At 41.4% G+C, this 14487-nt stretch overlaps 1 protein-coding gene across 3 annotated transcripts in view; it reads right to left on the minus strand.

Moving 5' to 3' along the window:
- The window catches only part of ASPH (aspartate beta-hydroxylase), a 257770-nt gene that overhangs the window by 45943 nt on the left and 197340 nt on the right, over positions 1-14487 (minus strand). For all 3 annotated transcript variants that reach the window (XM_089685319.1, XM_089685317.1, XM_089685318.1), the window contains 2 exons: positions 9488-9638; positions 6437-6573 (listed from right to left, as the gene is read on the minus strand). In XM_089685319.1, the coding sequence (XP_089541445.1) occupies positions 6437-6573; positions 9488-9638 (288 nt within the window). The remainder of the gene's footprint in view (positions 1-6436; positions 6574-9487; positions 9639-14487) is intronic.

Genomic DNA, 14487 nt, shown 5'->3' on the forward strand with positions numbered 1-14487 from the left:
GGTCTGTGTGAACTCTCAGTGGTGATCCAAGATAAAGACTGCGCAAACAAAATGGTTGACAGGAAGTTGCTAGAATAGATATCCTTAGAAGTGTTGTCCAGATGGATAGGTAAGGCAGTACCTTTGGTAGCATCTATTACCCCTCCACAGAACTGATAATAACAAAGAGGAGAAACATCTGTGAGAGTTAAAGTGATGGCTATAAAACGGATGTCTGATAGCTGTAATCACTGAACAGCCTCCTGCTGTGAGCAAGGGAAACACTCTATAGTAAGCAGCTCGACATCAGCAAAATGACATATTATGTCCAATAAAATTGTAAATTACATGTCAACAATTAAAATAATGTCCAGAGACACTTTGTAAATAGGCTAGTGGATCACAACTAAACATGCTCCTCGTATTTGTCTTAAAGAACCACAGTCTGTATTATATCACTGCTGTCTCATCTCCACCTTAAACTGTCTCTGTGCAATGCATTGACTTTTTGCAAAACTCAGGATAATTAGTCTATATCTTTTTGTCTGTTTGTGGTGATTGATTCTCACCTCCTTTTTGCCTTTCTGTGATCAGAGAATCAATCATCTTTTATGACTTTGGCCTGTGTCTGTGTGGCTGATCTGTTTTTAACTAGCATCTCCCCCCAATTCATGTGACCCTTATCAGTTCCTAATTGAGGCAGAGAAGAGTTTGCTCATATAAATTTAGACCAGCTCATGGGGGAGGTCACAGACGAGTGGGCATTTTTCCTGTGTGAGTGCATATTCTGCTGGAGTGTGAAGCAGCAGTTGAACACAGCAGTTTAACTAAAGCAGGATAACTCAAGCAGCAGGAAGATACAACAAAGAACTCTACTGCACACTGGATGGACTGCAAGCAAACACCCTGGGAAACATCTTCTAGAAGTCTGATTCCCATTTCATGTACCTTTTAATATGCCACCTCTACTCCTCCTTTTCATATTACTATCCTGTGTTCTCAAAATTTAATTTCTTTACCCCTCTGCTCCACCTCAAAGCTTATACATCTCACCCGCACTGCTACCATCTCTGTACTACTGCTCTCATCACCTCCTGCTAACCCATACACCAGGACAGGAAGGCATGTGCACTCGTACACATCCCACTCCCACCTTCCTTTCCTCACCCTCCTTCTCCTAACCTCTGGTGATATCTTCCCAGACCCTGGTCCTCCAGTATCTCACCCCCACACCATGAACCCTCCTTCCTCCAGGAATAGCGACAATCCACTCAATGTAATCTCTATCCCCGTGCTCCTAAAGACCACCCTCCCTTTTTCATGTGCACTCTGGAATGCCCACTCTGTCTGTAATAAGCTCACCTCTGTCCATGAATATTTTGTCTCCCGCTCCCATAACCTACTAGTAATTACAGAAACCTGGCTTCAAACAGCAGATTCTGCTTCTCTTGCAGCACTTTCCTATGGAGATGTAAATATATAGACACAGCGCCAATAAATTATATATAAAGCTGCAAACCTAACCAAAGAAAAGGTAAGTGACAAAAAATATATAAAGGAATGCGCTAAATACCAAATCACATGAAAATGCAAATAAATACATAAGTAAAATAAAAAATATATCTATAAATGTCCGTAATACATATATAAGTCCAAACACCAATATAAGTGAATGAAAAAATTTCTTCAAACAATAAAAAACAGCGTGTAGCAAAATCCACCACTGAATGAAATGGGTAAACTCACCAGAGCTATTTGCTGATCAAATTATAAATCAGCAAAAATAGCAATTGCTCTAGGAGCGATGATCTGTTGGAGTATCCAGGAGCAATAGACTGCAATCAGCCAAATCAGCACACATGGAGCAGCCTTAACTGCAAGTGGTCATCATGCCTTCATAACTTTGGAAATGCTCGGGGAATCAAAGAAGAGTATTATGGTGCAGTATATTAAAACAAAGATAATTTTTATGGTAGCCTTAAATATGCACTCACAAGAAAGGTGTCCAACCGACATGAGCAATATCAGTCTCAAAAAGCTAAAGCAGGGACGAGCCTCGCTCACTGCGATCACAGCCGACAGTCTCAAGGAGCGTCCTGACGTCACATCCACTAAGCCCCGCCCTACGCGTTTCGTCATCCGACGTCTTCGAGGGGCGGCATCGTTTAAGGCTACCATAAAAATTATCTTTGTTTTAATATACTGCACCATGATACTCTTCTTTGATTCCCTGAGCATTTCCAAAGTTATGAAGGCATGATGACCACTTGCAGTTAAGGCTATTCCATGTGTGCTGATTTGGCTGATTGCAGTCTATTGCTCCTGGATACTTCAACAGATCATCGCTCCCAGAGCAATTGCTATTTTTGCTGATTTATAATTTGATCAGCAAATAGCTCTGGTGAGTTTACCCATTTCATTCGGTGGTGGATTTTGCTACATGGAGTTTTTTCTTGTTTGAAGAGATTTTTTCAGTCACTTATATTGGTGTTTGGACTTGTATATGAATTACGGACATTTATAGATATATTTTTTATTTTACTTATGTATTTATTTGCATTTTCATGTGATTTGGTATTTAGCGCATTCCTTTATATATTTTTTGTCACTTTCCTATGGAGGCCTTCTCTGGACTCACTCACCCAGACCCAGTGGTCAGAAAGGAGGTGGAGTTGGTTTGTTTCTATCCCCACTGAGCATCTTTCAAGTCCTCCATAGCTCTCCTTCTCTATCCTTCTCTTCTTTCGAGACTCACTGCATTCGGCTGTTTTCTCCCATTTCTCTTGCAGTGAACTACAGGCCTCCTGGACATGTGTCCCGCTTTCTTGATGATTTCTCTTCCTGGCTACCCTACTTTCCCTCCTCTGAAATACCCACTATCATTCTTTGAGATTTTAACATCCCCATTAATGTTAACAACCCGGCTATATCCCAACTCTTCAACCTAACCTCATCTTTTGCCTTAACACAATTGACAGTCCTTCACTCACTCTGATGGGAATACATTAGACCTTGATTTCTCCCATCATTGCACTCCCTACAACCTCACAAACACCCCTTTCCTCTCTCTGATCGCAATCTCATCACCTTCATAGTATCCTCATCTTCAAACACCTATCCCTCCAAACAGCAAACAAATACTCGCAGAAACCTTCACAACTTAAACCCTTCTCTTTTCCACTCTGCAACTGACAGCCTCTATGACAGAATCTCTCCCCTGTCCTGGCCACTGCTGTCTACAATAGTTTGCTTTAATCCACACTAGACTCACTTGCTCCTCTAACTACATGAAGTATTAGGCCCCGGCCATTACAACCGTGGCAGATTGGCGACACCAGCAATCTTAAGCGCCATAGTTGTGCACTGGAGCAATTGCAGCATAAAACCAAATCTCACAACTACTATGTTCACCCTCTTCTTCTATCCTATGCTCCCATCACTCCCATACCTAAAAAGCCCTCGGTGGACCCCACCAATGTGAACAAATTAAGACCTATCTTCCTGCTCCCATTTACCTCTAAATTCTTAGAATGCTTAGTCTACAATAGCCTGAGCTCCTACCTCACTGACAACAACCTTCTTGACCCTTTACAGTCTGGCTTTCGCTCACTACACCCCACTGAAACTGCCCTACTAAAACTCACTAATGATTTACTAACTGCTAAAACCAATGGCCACTACTCTATACTCTTACTACTTGACCTCTCTGCGGCTTTTGATAATGTTGATCACCCCCTCCCCCTCAAAAAACTCCACTCTTGGCCTCCGAGACTCTGCTCTCTCCTGGTTCTCCTCTTACCTATCGAAGTGCTCCTTCAGCGTTACCTAGAACTCTGTCTCCTCCTCTCCACTTCCTCTTTTAGTAGGGGTCCCTCAAGGTTCTGTCCTTGGACCCCTTCTCTTCTCCATCAACACCTCCTCCCTTGGTCACCTGATAAACTCCCATGGCTTTAAGTACCATCTGTATGCTGATGACACACAAATCTATCTTTTTACTCCTCACCTCACCCCTTCAGTCTCCTCTTGCATTACTAACCTACTATGTGACATATCGGCATGGATGTCACTCAACTTCCTCAAACTCAATCTTTCCAAAACTGAGCTCATACTATTCCCCCCAGCCCGTGCCACCTCCCCTGACTTCTCCAGCAAGATCAATAATACAATCATCAGTCCCTCCCCTCATGCCAGGGTACTAGATGTAATCCTAGACTCCCATCTGTTCTTTCAGCCCCAAATCCAATCACTGTCCAAATCTTGTAGACTTCACCTCCGCAATATCTCCAAGATATGCTTGTTTTTAACCTCGGAAACTACTAGGCAACTTATTCACTCCCTGGTTATCTCTCGACTTGACTATTGTAACTCCCTCCTCAATGGCCTACCTCATCGCAGGCTATCCCCTCTTCAGTCTACATTAATGCTGTTGCCAGACTCATCCACCTTACTAACCAATCCATATCTGCCATCCCTCTCTGCCAATCCCTCAACTGTCTTCCCATTGCCCAACAAATAAAATTCGAAACATTAGCAATAACATATAGACCATTTATAACTCTGCCCCCAATTACATAACCAATCTTGCCTCCAAATATCACCCAAATCATCCTCTCCACTCCTCGCATGTCCTCCTGCTCTCTAGCTCCCTTGTCTCCTCCCATGCTCCTCTCCAGGACTTCTCCAGAGCCTCTCTCATCCTCTGGAACTCTCTACCCCAATCTATCAGACTATCACCTACTCTGCCCACTGTTAGGCGATCTCTGAAAACCTATCTCTTCAGGGAAACCTATCCTGCCTTCAGCTAATAACGGAATCTTCTATTCTTCCTACCAGTCCATTCCCCGCAGTTATTACCTTTTGTACCACCAGCCCCTCCCTCTTAGATTGTAAGCCCCAAGAAGCAGGGCCCTCCTAACCCTCTTGTATTGAACTGTATTGTTGCTGTATTGTCTCCCTTTATATTGTAAAGCGCTGAGCAAACTGTTGGCACTATATAAACCCTGTATAATAATAATAATAATAATATCACAATCAATTACATTATTTAACTGATCAGTGAGAAAAGTGCTGGTACCCAAAGCAGCTAATCAGAATCCACAGGGGTTAGAAAAAAAATGGAAATACCACATGTTTTGCAGGTGTAAAAGCAATGACATGTTTTGCATTGAAAGTGAAGTAACATTCTTTTGGTTCTGTTGTGCTGGTGAGACACCTAACAGGTGGGAAGCCTCACTTTTGTCATTCACTGTGTGCGCTTACTAGTAATATGGAGTCTTGTCAGAGCTTACTGAGTTTTAAAAAGGGCAAATTGTTGGTGCCCACTTAGCTGGTGCCTTTGTGACAGAATTTGCCAATTTATTTGCCGTATCGCAAAGCACAGTATCAAAGAGTATGACGACATATACAGTTTTTGGGAAAACGTGGTCTGATAAACATAAGTACAGTTGCCACGGTCGACTGAAAGAGACAAAAAGGACTTTGCACAGGATTGTGACCCATAATAACAAAACAACTGCTGCAAATGTGACTGTAGGGCCTAATCTCAATATTTTAAAGCCCGTGTCCACAAAAAATGTGCAGAGAGAACTCCATAAGCAAAACATTCATGGGCAAGCTGCAGTTGCCAAACCACTAGTAACTGATATTAATGCTCAGAAGAGGAGACGGGTGCAACTCCCATAAATTGTGGACTATCTTTCAATGGAAGACTGTAATATGGTTTGTTGAATCAAGCTTCACACTGTTCCCAACCACCAGACGTGTTTTCACATGTGGTGAAGATTGTGCCAAGCTTTTGACCAGGACTGTCTTGTGCCAACAGTAAAGCATGGCGGCAGCACAATCATGGTTTGGGCAGCCATATCTTGGTGTTCTGCAGGCCCCATCATCACCTTGAAGGGTAGAGTCACTGCTAGAAATTTTGGCCAACCATGTGCACTCCATTGTGCAGACATTGCTTCCCGAAGACAGCACAGTTTACCAAGACTATAATGCTCCGATTCACACAGCTGGCGTTGTCAAATCATGGTTTGATGAGCATGCAGACAAAGTCTCGAACCTTTGCTGGGTTCCACAGTCACCAGACCTCAATATTATAGTGCCACTATGGTCAATTTTGGAGAACAAGGTTTGGGCTAGTTTTTTCCTCCTCTGACATTTCTACGGGAACTGGAATGATTTTTGCATGAAGAGTGTTATCAGATTCCATTATCCACTATCGAAGACTTATATTTGTCAATTCCCAAGAGAATTCAGGCTGTCTTGGATGACAAAGGTGGTCCAACACCACAATAGGTAAAAATTGTATTATTTTACCTGGTTTTTCCATAATTTTATTCAACCCATGTATATTTTACTGGTCTGATTACTTTGCACCTCATTATTTCTCTGTGCACTGCCTTACCGTCATAAAATTGAATTGGTCTCTAAATGTAATAAAAGCTTTACTCTGGTTTACCTCTGCATACACTTCTTTGGCTTTCTTGTTATCTCCAAGAAGGAGGTAGCCAACGCCAAGGTCATTCTTCAGTGAAATATCATCAGGGTACAGCTGAACCAGCTTGTGAAGGGTGAGCACAGATCCTCTCATACGGCCTGGATTGATACAATCAAAGAAAAGTATAGTATAAGTATATAAAAAAAAAGGAAGTAGTATAAGTATACTGCATATAACTAAAGTATAAGTACATATAAAGGTCTCATTGTCATTATAAATAAATACACAACAGAATAGTACTAGCCTTATTCAGTGTCACAGTGCATAAAAAACAAACACAAAGGTGGTGATGTGCAGAAACCATAGCAACCAATCAAGAGGATGATCCATATAACTGCTAGTTATTGCTGCTTGCTCATCACCACTTCTCAGTGTACTACCTCACTGAATAAAATTGACTTTGGAGAAACAAGTATGAGGAAGAATAAAAAAAGTTCTGACACAGAAACAATGGTCACTATCAACTTCCAATTTAAAAAGTAGAAAGATGCTGACTTCTGAAAATGAACTCCAAAACAATATTATGCTTATTTAAGAAGAGTAAAGTGCAAAAATAATAAGAAAAGTACAGTAACTTAAGGTAATCAATGAGGTTTCACCTTGTTATAATAAGGCAACATCTAGTTAATGCACTTTATATTTTGTTCATGCCGTTGTGTTAAAGTCTAAGATAAGAAGCTTCCATGTTGCCCCAAAAGCAACAATTCTCTTCAAACGTTTATTCTCCAGCTGACACTTTCCAGTTCAGTGTTAAACCTGATTGTTGGCTAAGGGAAAACACTTGATCAATGAGGTCACTTCTATTTGCTTTGCTCTATGTTTTAAATATGACAATACTTCCATCAAATTATTTAATAACGGAACACAAGAATGAACCTCTGGACCCACTAGTAGATTAGAGGATGACTGGTGGAACTGGACATTCTTTTTGACTGATTCCCTATTTCAAGGCCCTACAAGAAAATATGTACAGTGGCACTACACTGGCAACATATGACCTGTTCTTATTTTAGAAGGCAAGATCTATGCATAGTAAACAGTTACCTGGTTGCATTTCACACACAAATTAGCTTCAAAGTTGACCTTTTAGAAAGAAAAAAACCAATGACTAGGAAATGCAAGTATCTAATATACTGTATATGATTTGTATGCATTTCTTGGGAAGGCCATTAAGCTACACAGCTACAGTGCAATATCCAATTGAAAGCAAATTCTAACTGCCCAGCTTTAGCAATCAGGCAGAATCAGCTTTCTTCATTCTCACTAGTCTAAACTAGGATTTGATAAAATCTGAATTTATAAGCTCCATCATTCATTGTATAAAGGGTCAGTTCACCCCAAACTTCTATTTTAATTATAGGAGGCACTGGTGGTCAGCCCTAACCTGAATGCCTTCGATAGTGAAATCTCCATGCCATAATTCCCAACTTTGTTCCCGTCTACCTTTTGGCTTCTCAGAAAAAATACATAGAAAATCCAAACTTTAACGTTAGAAATACAGAAACGGTAACAGCAGCTCAATTAGCTAAATGATGCCATACATTTGTAAAACCGTACTTGTCTGAGAATCCAGCACCAGACATTACAGAAAAAATTCTGTCAAGTAAAAATATGTCAGTGAATTACTAGCGCTGCACCCTCTTTTATATTATACTGCAGTAACAAAAGCTAGGTCCATGTAATGCAATCAACAGTATTTTAATCAGTAATTAGAAGGGTTCTATGCTTTGTAATCTGTGTTTCTGTGAACAGCTATCAGACATATGATAGGTTGCTATGAGTTTTTGAATTGCCTTAGTAAGTAAATATAATAGTTTGTATTTTTAGAGATTCAATGCTATTTAAGGGATAATGGCAATCATAGAAATTTAGCAAATAGGTCAGTTGGCTAAAGAGGAGGAATGCCAGAGTGAAAAGTCACTCAGCGCTTAGGCTGTAACCTCCGAGTGAATGGTATCATATCGGCTTGGAGAACACTTCTTCCCACATCATAGCAGACCTTTTGGTTATTGTGAGCATTGCTATCACCTGCCACTTGAAGAATATTCTGTAGGAACATGCCAAGAGTTGAGTGCAATCTAGATGACTTGGTAAAGCATTGAACAAAGCTGTAATGACAGTTATGAGTGGTGGGCTTTCTGGTGTCTGGGACCTCTGGGGAAGCTAGCGTGTTATGGACAGCTGATCCCTCTCTGCAAGATGTATTCAAACCACTATGATTTGACAGTAGATCTAAGCAATAGGTTTCTAGAAAAAATACAAATGCAAAACTAATTCTAACTTTAATGCTTTCTTAACAGAATAGCTAGAAAAAATGTTTGATTAACTTTTGACCTTAGATGTCTTTGGAAATAATGCAACAAATCCTTACACATTGGAGGCAAACATCACATACAAATGCACAGTAGTGTAGAATTGATACCATTCAAGTGTCACTGCAGATGAATGAGAAACATGAAAGATAGAATATTTTTTGATAGAACAGTGAAAAGTAAGGAGAATTTGAATATTACGGTGGGATTATTTTTACTATTTCACAAACATCAGATTGATTTCATTGTTATGCAGCTGAATAATGAAAAGCTGTTTTTGCATAAAGAGTGCCTACAGGTGAAAATGGAAATGTTTTGTTCTGGTAAGTTTGTAATTTTCATTACAGTTCTGTGTTATTATTTTGTGCTGGAAGGAAATGTGTTTGCTCAGTAATCGACTTATGCCGCTAGTCATGTCACTTCGATATAGCATGATAAAAAACAACTCTATTCAAGCTTATGTCACTTGATAATTCCAAAGGTCAGAACTTCATATCATTTTTTCCAAATGAGTTTTAATTTGAAATTCTACACCAATGGTATCTAAAGTTTGTGAAGAAATTTTAAATATGTTGCAGCCTTTGTGTTAGACTGAGATTATTAAAAAAAATCACCAGTCCTAGTTTCTGTTTCCGAGTATTGTAAGGATGAATAATGAAAAAAACCCCTTAAAAGATAACACCACTAAACAGTGCCTTACCAAGGAACTGCTGTCGGTTCGCCTGTCTCTTCAGTGCCAGCTTCATTAGATCTGCAGGCACATTGGGCAATGTAGATACTTCTTCATAGGAACCAATAGCACGAAGGAGAACATCATTGCTCCTCAGCTTCTCAGCCAAATCATCTTCACACTGTTGGTGAAACAGTAATTGACTACCATGTTAATAAGTGTTTTAAGAGACTGAAGAAATCATCAACGTGATAGACTGTGCATGTTGTGATCTAAATCAGTACTACTTGCCCACTTTAAAAAAAAAACAAAAAAACCCTGAATTTTGACGTGCCTGTAAATCCCGTATCTCGGAGTGCAGTACAGATGCTAGAATAAATTCACAGACTATGGTATATATGCCTTGGTCTGTAAACCGATTGCTGTGAAGTTCAGCAGAATTTTGAAGTACAATCACTGTAAATTCCATCTCTTGGAGCAGAATACAGGACACATGAGGGCGAGTTTATAGACCATGGCATACCACCACCCATGGTCTATGAATTGATTCCTGTGCCCTTAAATGTGGGATAAAGATACATACAGTATATACCTATATTTTTTTAATACTGCAAAGTTACACATGCTTATAATGCCTTTGTCCCACTGTTCTTTTACTAAAACTACATCTAAAACCTAAGCTGTCTACAGCAACCCCACCATGAAAGTGCAGGTGGCAGGCTTTACATGGATAGATTATTATAAAAGTATGTCTAACAGATATCTCACATTTTGAATGATTGAGTTTACCGTCAAAGGTAAACTTCGTGCCTGGTGAGCCAGGAACCAAAAATTTGTACTGTCTCCTCTTTAAAAATACATTTGGAAAATGGAAATTTGTGACAACAGAGGTATGTGCCATAACATGTCATGATGGGAGAGATCTCCTCAACAGAAGAGAATATGTCAAAATAGGCTTTCACAAGCACCCCAGGAACATAAAAAGCCTGGGTTGCCTATTTAAGCAAATTTCTCAATTCAGATGGGAAAGTCAAGACTATGACCACTCCTTCCTGGTAATACCCCTCCATTGATCAATAAGGTTTGTACCTTGAATAACCCACAAGAAGGAATTGTGGAAGTTGGATGACACTTGCCTTTCTCAGTCAGAGTTGGACTATATATTAACAAGTGCCCTCAGTTTTTAGAGGCTGCCGGGTGATTTAGAAAAAAAAAAAAAATCTTGAGATATGTGAAGGCACCCCTGACTGCATTTTGTGAACCATTACCAGCTTAGGCAATATTATAATAATGAGAGCTGCATTTTCATTTTGCCATAGACAGACCAACATGGCCTATTATGAAGTAGCAATCAACTACAATAAAAAGTGGACCTGGTAGTCAAGAAAACTCTAACTGTACTTCTTGCATTAGCTGTTGTGACTCGCAGTTTTATTTGCATCTTTTATTTTCTTCAGGTTTGGCTTTTGTGCGTGCAGCTTATAGTAAGCAGTATATACAATAAAATCCACAGTGTGTGTATTATATTAGAAGGTCCATCTTGCATGGATTCTATTTTTTGCTCAGAAATCTATTCTTGCAAAACCTTTCTGTAACATCCTCCCTATTACACTAAACTACTATCTGTCACACCTTCATCTCTTTAATTCCCACTGCTTTTTTCTTCCTCACCACCCGTGCTTTTCTCTTCTCTACTCTTACACTGCTCAAATAAATCAATACATAAATATTCTTTAGTTCTAATTAACTTCCTCCATGCTGTTATGTAAGCAGGAAGCAAAAGTGCTAGACAAAAATTGATAATTGACGATGTCAAACAGATCTATGCATATGATGCCCTTACCTGTTCTCTCCAGATTAAATGTCACATTTTGCATTTAAAGTGGTTGTAAAGGCTCAAGGTTTTTTACCTTCATGTATTTGATGCATGAAGGTAAAAAACCTTCTGTATGCAGCAGTGCCCCCAGCCATCTCATCGCAATCCATCGATGTGCACAACAGCCTCAGCTGTCCAGGGTCTCTGCCCCCTCATTGGCTGAGATAGCAAGCGGGAGCTGCCATTCCTCTCATCCTCCTCCTTGCAGTGAGTTCAGCGGCGACAAGTACATTCAGAAGAGGATTGCATTCTGCCATTCCTCCTGCCCTGCACACTATTGAGTTAAGGTAGGGGGAAGATTAGGGGAGGGCTTTGATGTCAGAGGGGGGTAACAGTGATTTGGGGGGCTGTGCAGTGAAGAGGGGCTGTAAAATGGGGGGCCATGAGGGGGGAGCTGTGATGTGGAGGGCAGTGAGAGGGGGGAGCTGTGAAATGGGGTATAATTGGGGGGAGCTGTAATACTGAGGGCTGTGATGTGAGGGGGAAGTTCTGATATGGGGGGCTGTGATATGATGGGCAGTGATATGATAAGGGGGAGCTATGACATAGGGGCTGTGATGTGGGAAGCTGTGATGTGAGAAGGGGGGAGGGCTGTGATGTGAGAGAGGGAGCTGTGAGTTGGATGGGCTGTGATGTGAGGGGGGCTGTGATGTGAGAGGTGGCAGCTCTGATGTAAGGGGGGCTGTGATGTAAGAGGGAGTTGTGATATGGGGGGCTCTGATGTGAGAGGGGAGCTGTGATATGGGGGGCTGTGATGTAAGAGGGAGATGTGATATGGGCGGCTGTGATGTAAGGGGGAAATTTGATATGGGGGGGCTGTGATGTGAGAGGGGAGAGCTGTGATATGGGGGGCTGTGATTTAGGAGGAGCTATGATATGAGGGGCTGTGATTTAAGGGGGAGCTGTGATTGGGGGGCTGTGGTTTAAGGGGGAGATGTGATGTGAGAGAGGGGACCTGTGATGGTGGGGGGGCTGAGATGTGAGAGGGGGGAGCTATGATATGAAGGGTCTGAGGGTGGTGTGAGAAGGAGGGCTGTGAATGAAAGGGGGCTGTGATGTCAGGAGGGGGGGGGGGAACTGTGATGTGGGGGTTGATTGCAAGGACGACTGTGATGTAAGCAGGGCTTTAATTTTGGGGGGCTCTGATGGGAAAGGGAGTTGTGATGTAAGGGGAGCTGTGATGGGAAAGCACCGAGTCATAGAAGAAAAATGAGATTCGGATCTCTGAGGAAAGAAAATGTTACCAACTGGACCTCTGTGAATTGTAATTCAGTATCCCTGTTTTAGAGCAAGCTGCTAGAGAAAGTGAAGGACCTAACAGCAGCAGACAGTTGCATCCTATGCACAATATTCCTCACAATTTCTCTTCAGCTCCTAGACACAGCAGCTGTATCCCTCAACGAAGGTCAGTACACCACACCTACCACCTTCAAGACAGTTTGCCTAATCGCTTAGCTGACCACATACCAACTCTTGATAGAAATGCCGATATTCGCCTGCTTCTTTGCAGAGACATTCCAAAGGTACACAAGCTTGCAAACAAATCAACAGGCCTTGTGATGTACCAAATGTCCAACATCTGAATCTAGGTTGGGTCATCATAGGCAAAAGGAAAGAGAGCGCACAGGCTCCTAGTGCAGCAGCTCTTTATTATACAGTAAAAAGTTATACTGACAAAAGTCTACTTGTGATAGGCACATCATACAATCCCTGTGTATATCGCCATTGCTGAGCTTCTCTGTATGCCGCCATCAAGATGACACTTCAGGCTCCCTTTGCAGCTCCTCTAGCCAAGAACACGCTCTCCTAACGCACACACATCCAGGCCTTTCAAGTGTTCCAGGAATAGAGTTCTTACTTATGGTTTGGACTTGTCAGTGGTTGATAGTATTAGAGCATAACAGTCACACACTACACTATGTGGTCAAACGTTTGTGGACACCTGTCCATTACACCTGGCCAACAGTATGAGGACACCACTCAAAATTTTTGCATTCAGGTGTTTCCAGTGAAGGGTAATGTTAATGTTACAGCATACAGACATTTTAGATAGCTACTTTTTACCTTGTGTCAAAAGGACAGTGAAAGGTCCTTCTCTGTTTCAGCATGACTGTAATCATGCACACAAAGCCATATCTATAAAGACATATTTAGAGGAGTTTGGTGTAGAGGAATGCAAGTGGCCTGCACAGTGCCCTAACCTCAGCCTTAATGAACAGCTTTGAAATAAATTGGAACACCAACTGAGAGCCAGGTCTTCTCATCCAAAATCAGCAAATGACCTCACACAAGCTTGATTGAATGAATACAATTGTCAAAGGGAAGCCAAAATTGTGGGAAAAATCTTCACAGAAGAGCCACGAAACTGGATTTATTTCTACATACTTACCTGTAAAATCCATTTCTTGGAGTACATCACGGGAAACAGAAAAGGCTATTCATCACTATGTGGGTTATATGCCACCTATAGGTGAATGGACACTGGCCGACCAATCAGAGAGGAAGTCCTCCCCTATATAACCCCTCCTGCACAGGAGGTACTTAAGTTTTTGTAGCAAGTGATGAAATTCCAGAAAGAGGTGGGACCTGTGTCCCCTGATGTACTCCAAGAAATGGATTTTACAGGTAAGTATGTAGAAAAAAATCCAGTTTTCTTTATCGTACATCATGAGACACAGAGTAGACTATTCAGAACTAGGTGGGATGTCCCAAAGCAACAAAGAAATTTGAGGGAAAGGTGACATCATGATAGCCATCATCAATAATCCCTCAGGACCTACTCAGTCATCCATAAAACACTACGGCCAAAGGCAGAATCCTCTGTGGCTCTGACATCCACCTGGTAGAACCTTGTGAATGTGTGAACTGAAGACCATGCAGCAGCCTTGCAAACCTGAGCCACTGATGCCTGATGGTGGATTGCCCAAGATGCCCCCACACTCCTGGTAGAGTATGCCTTTACCCGAAAGGGTGGGACCTTACCTTTCAAGAAACAGGCTTGAATGATAAATTGGTAGATCCAATGTAAAATAGTCACCTTTGATGCCGCCTGCCCCTTCTTATGCCCCTCTGACAGCAAAAACAGAGCATCTGACCTGTGTTGTCACCTTCAAGAAGACCCTTACAGTGCATACAACATCCAAGTTATGTAGAG

This window comes from Staurois parvus, unplaced genomic scaffold, assembly GCF_062004578.1.
Source record: "Staurois parvus isolate SC_StPar_1 unplaced genomic scaffold, SC_StPar_1.0 ptg000371l, whole genome shotgun sequence".
In the NCBI taxonomy this organism is placed as follows: Eukaryota; Metazoa; Chordata; class Amphibia; order Anura; family Ranidae; genus Staurois; species Staurois parvus.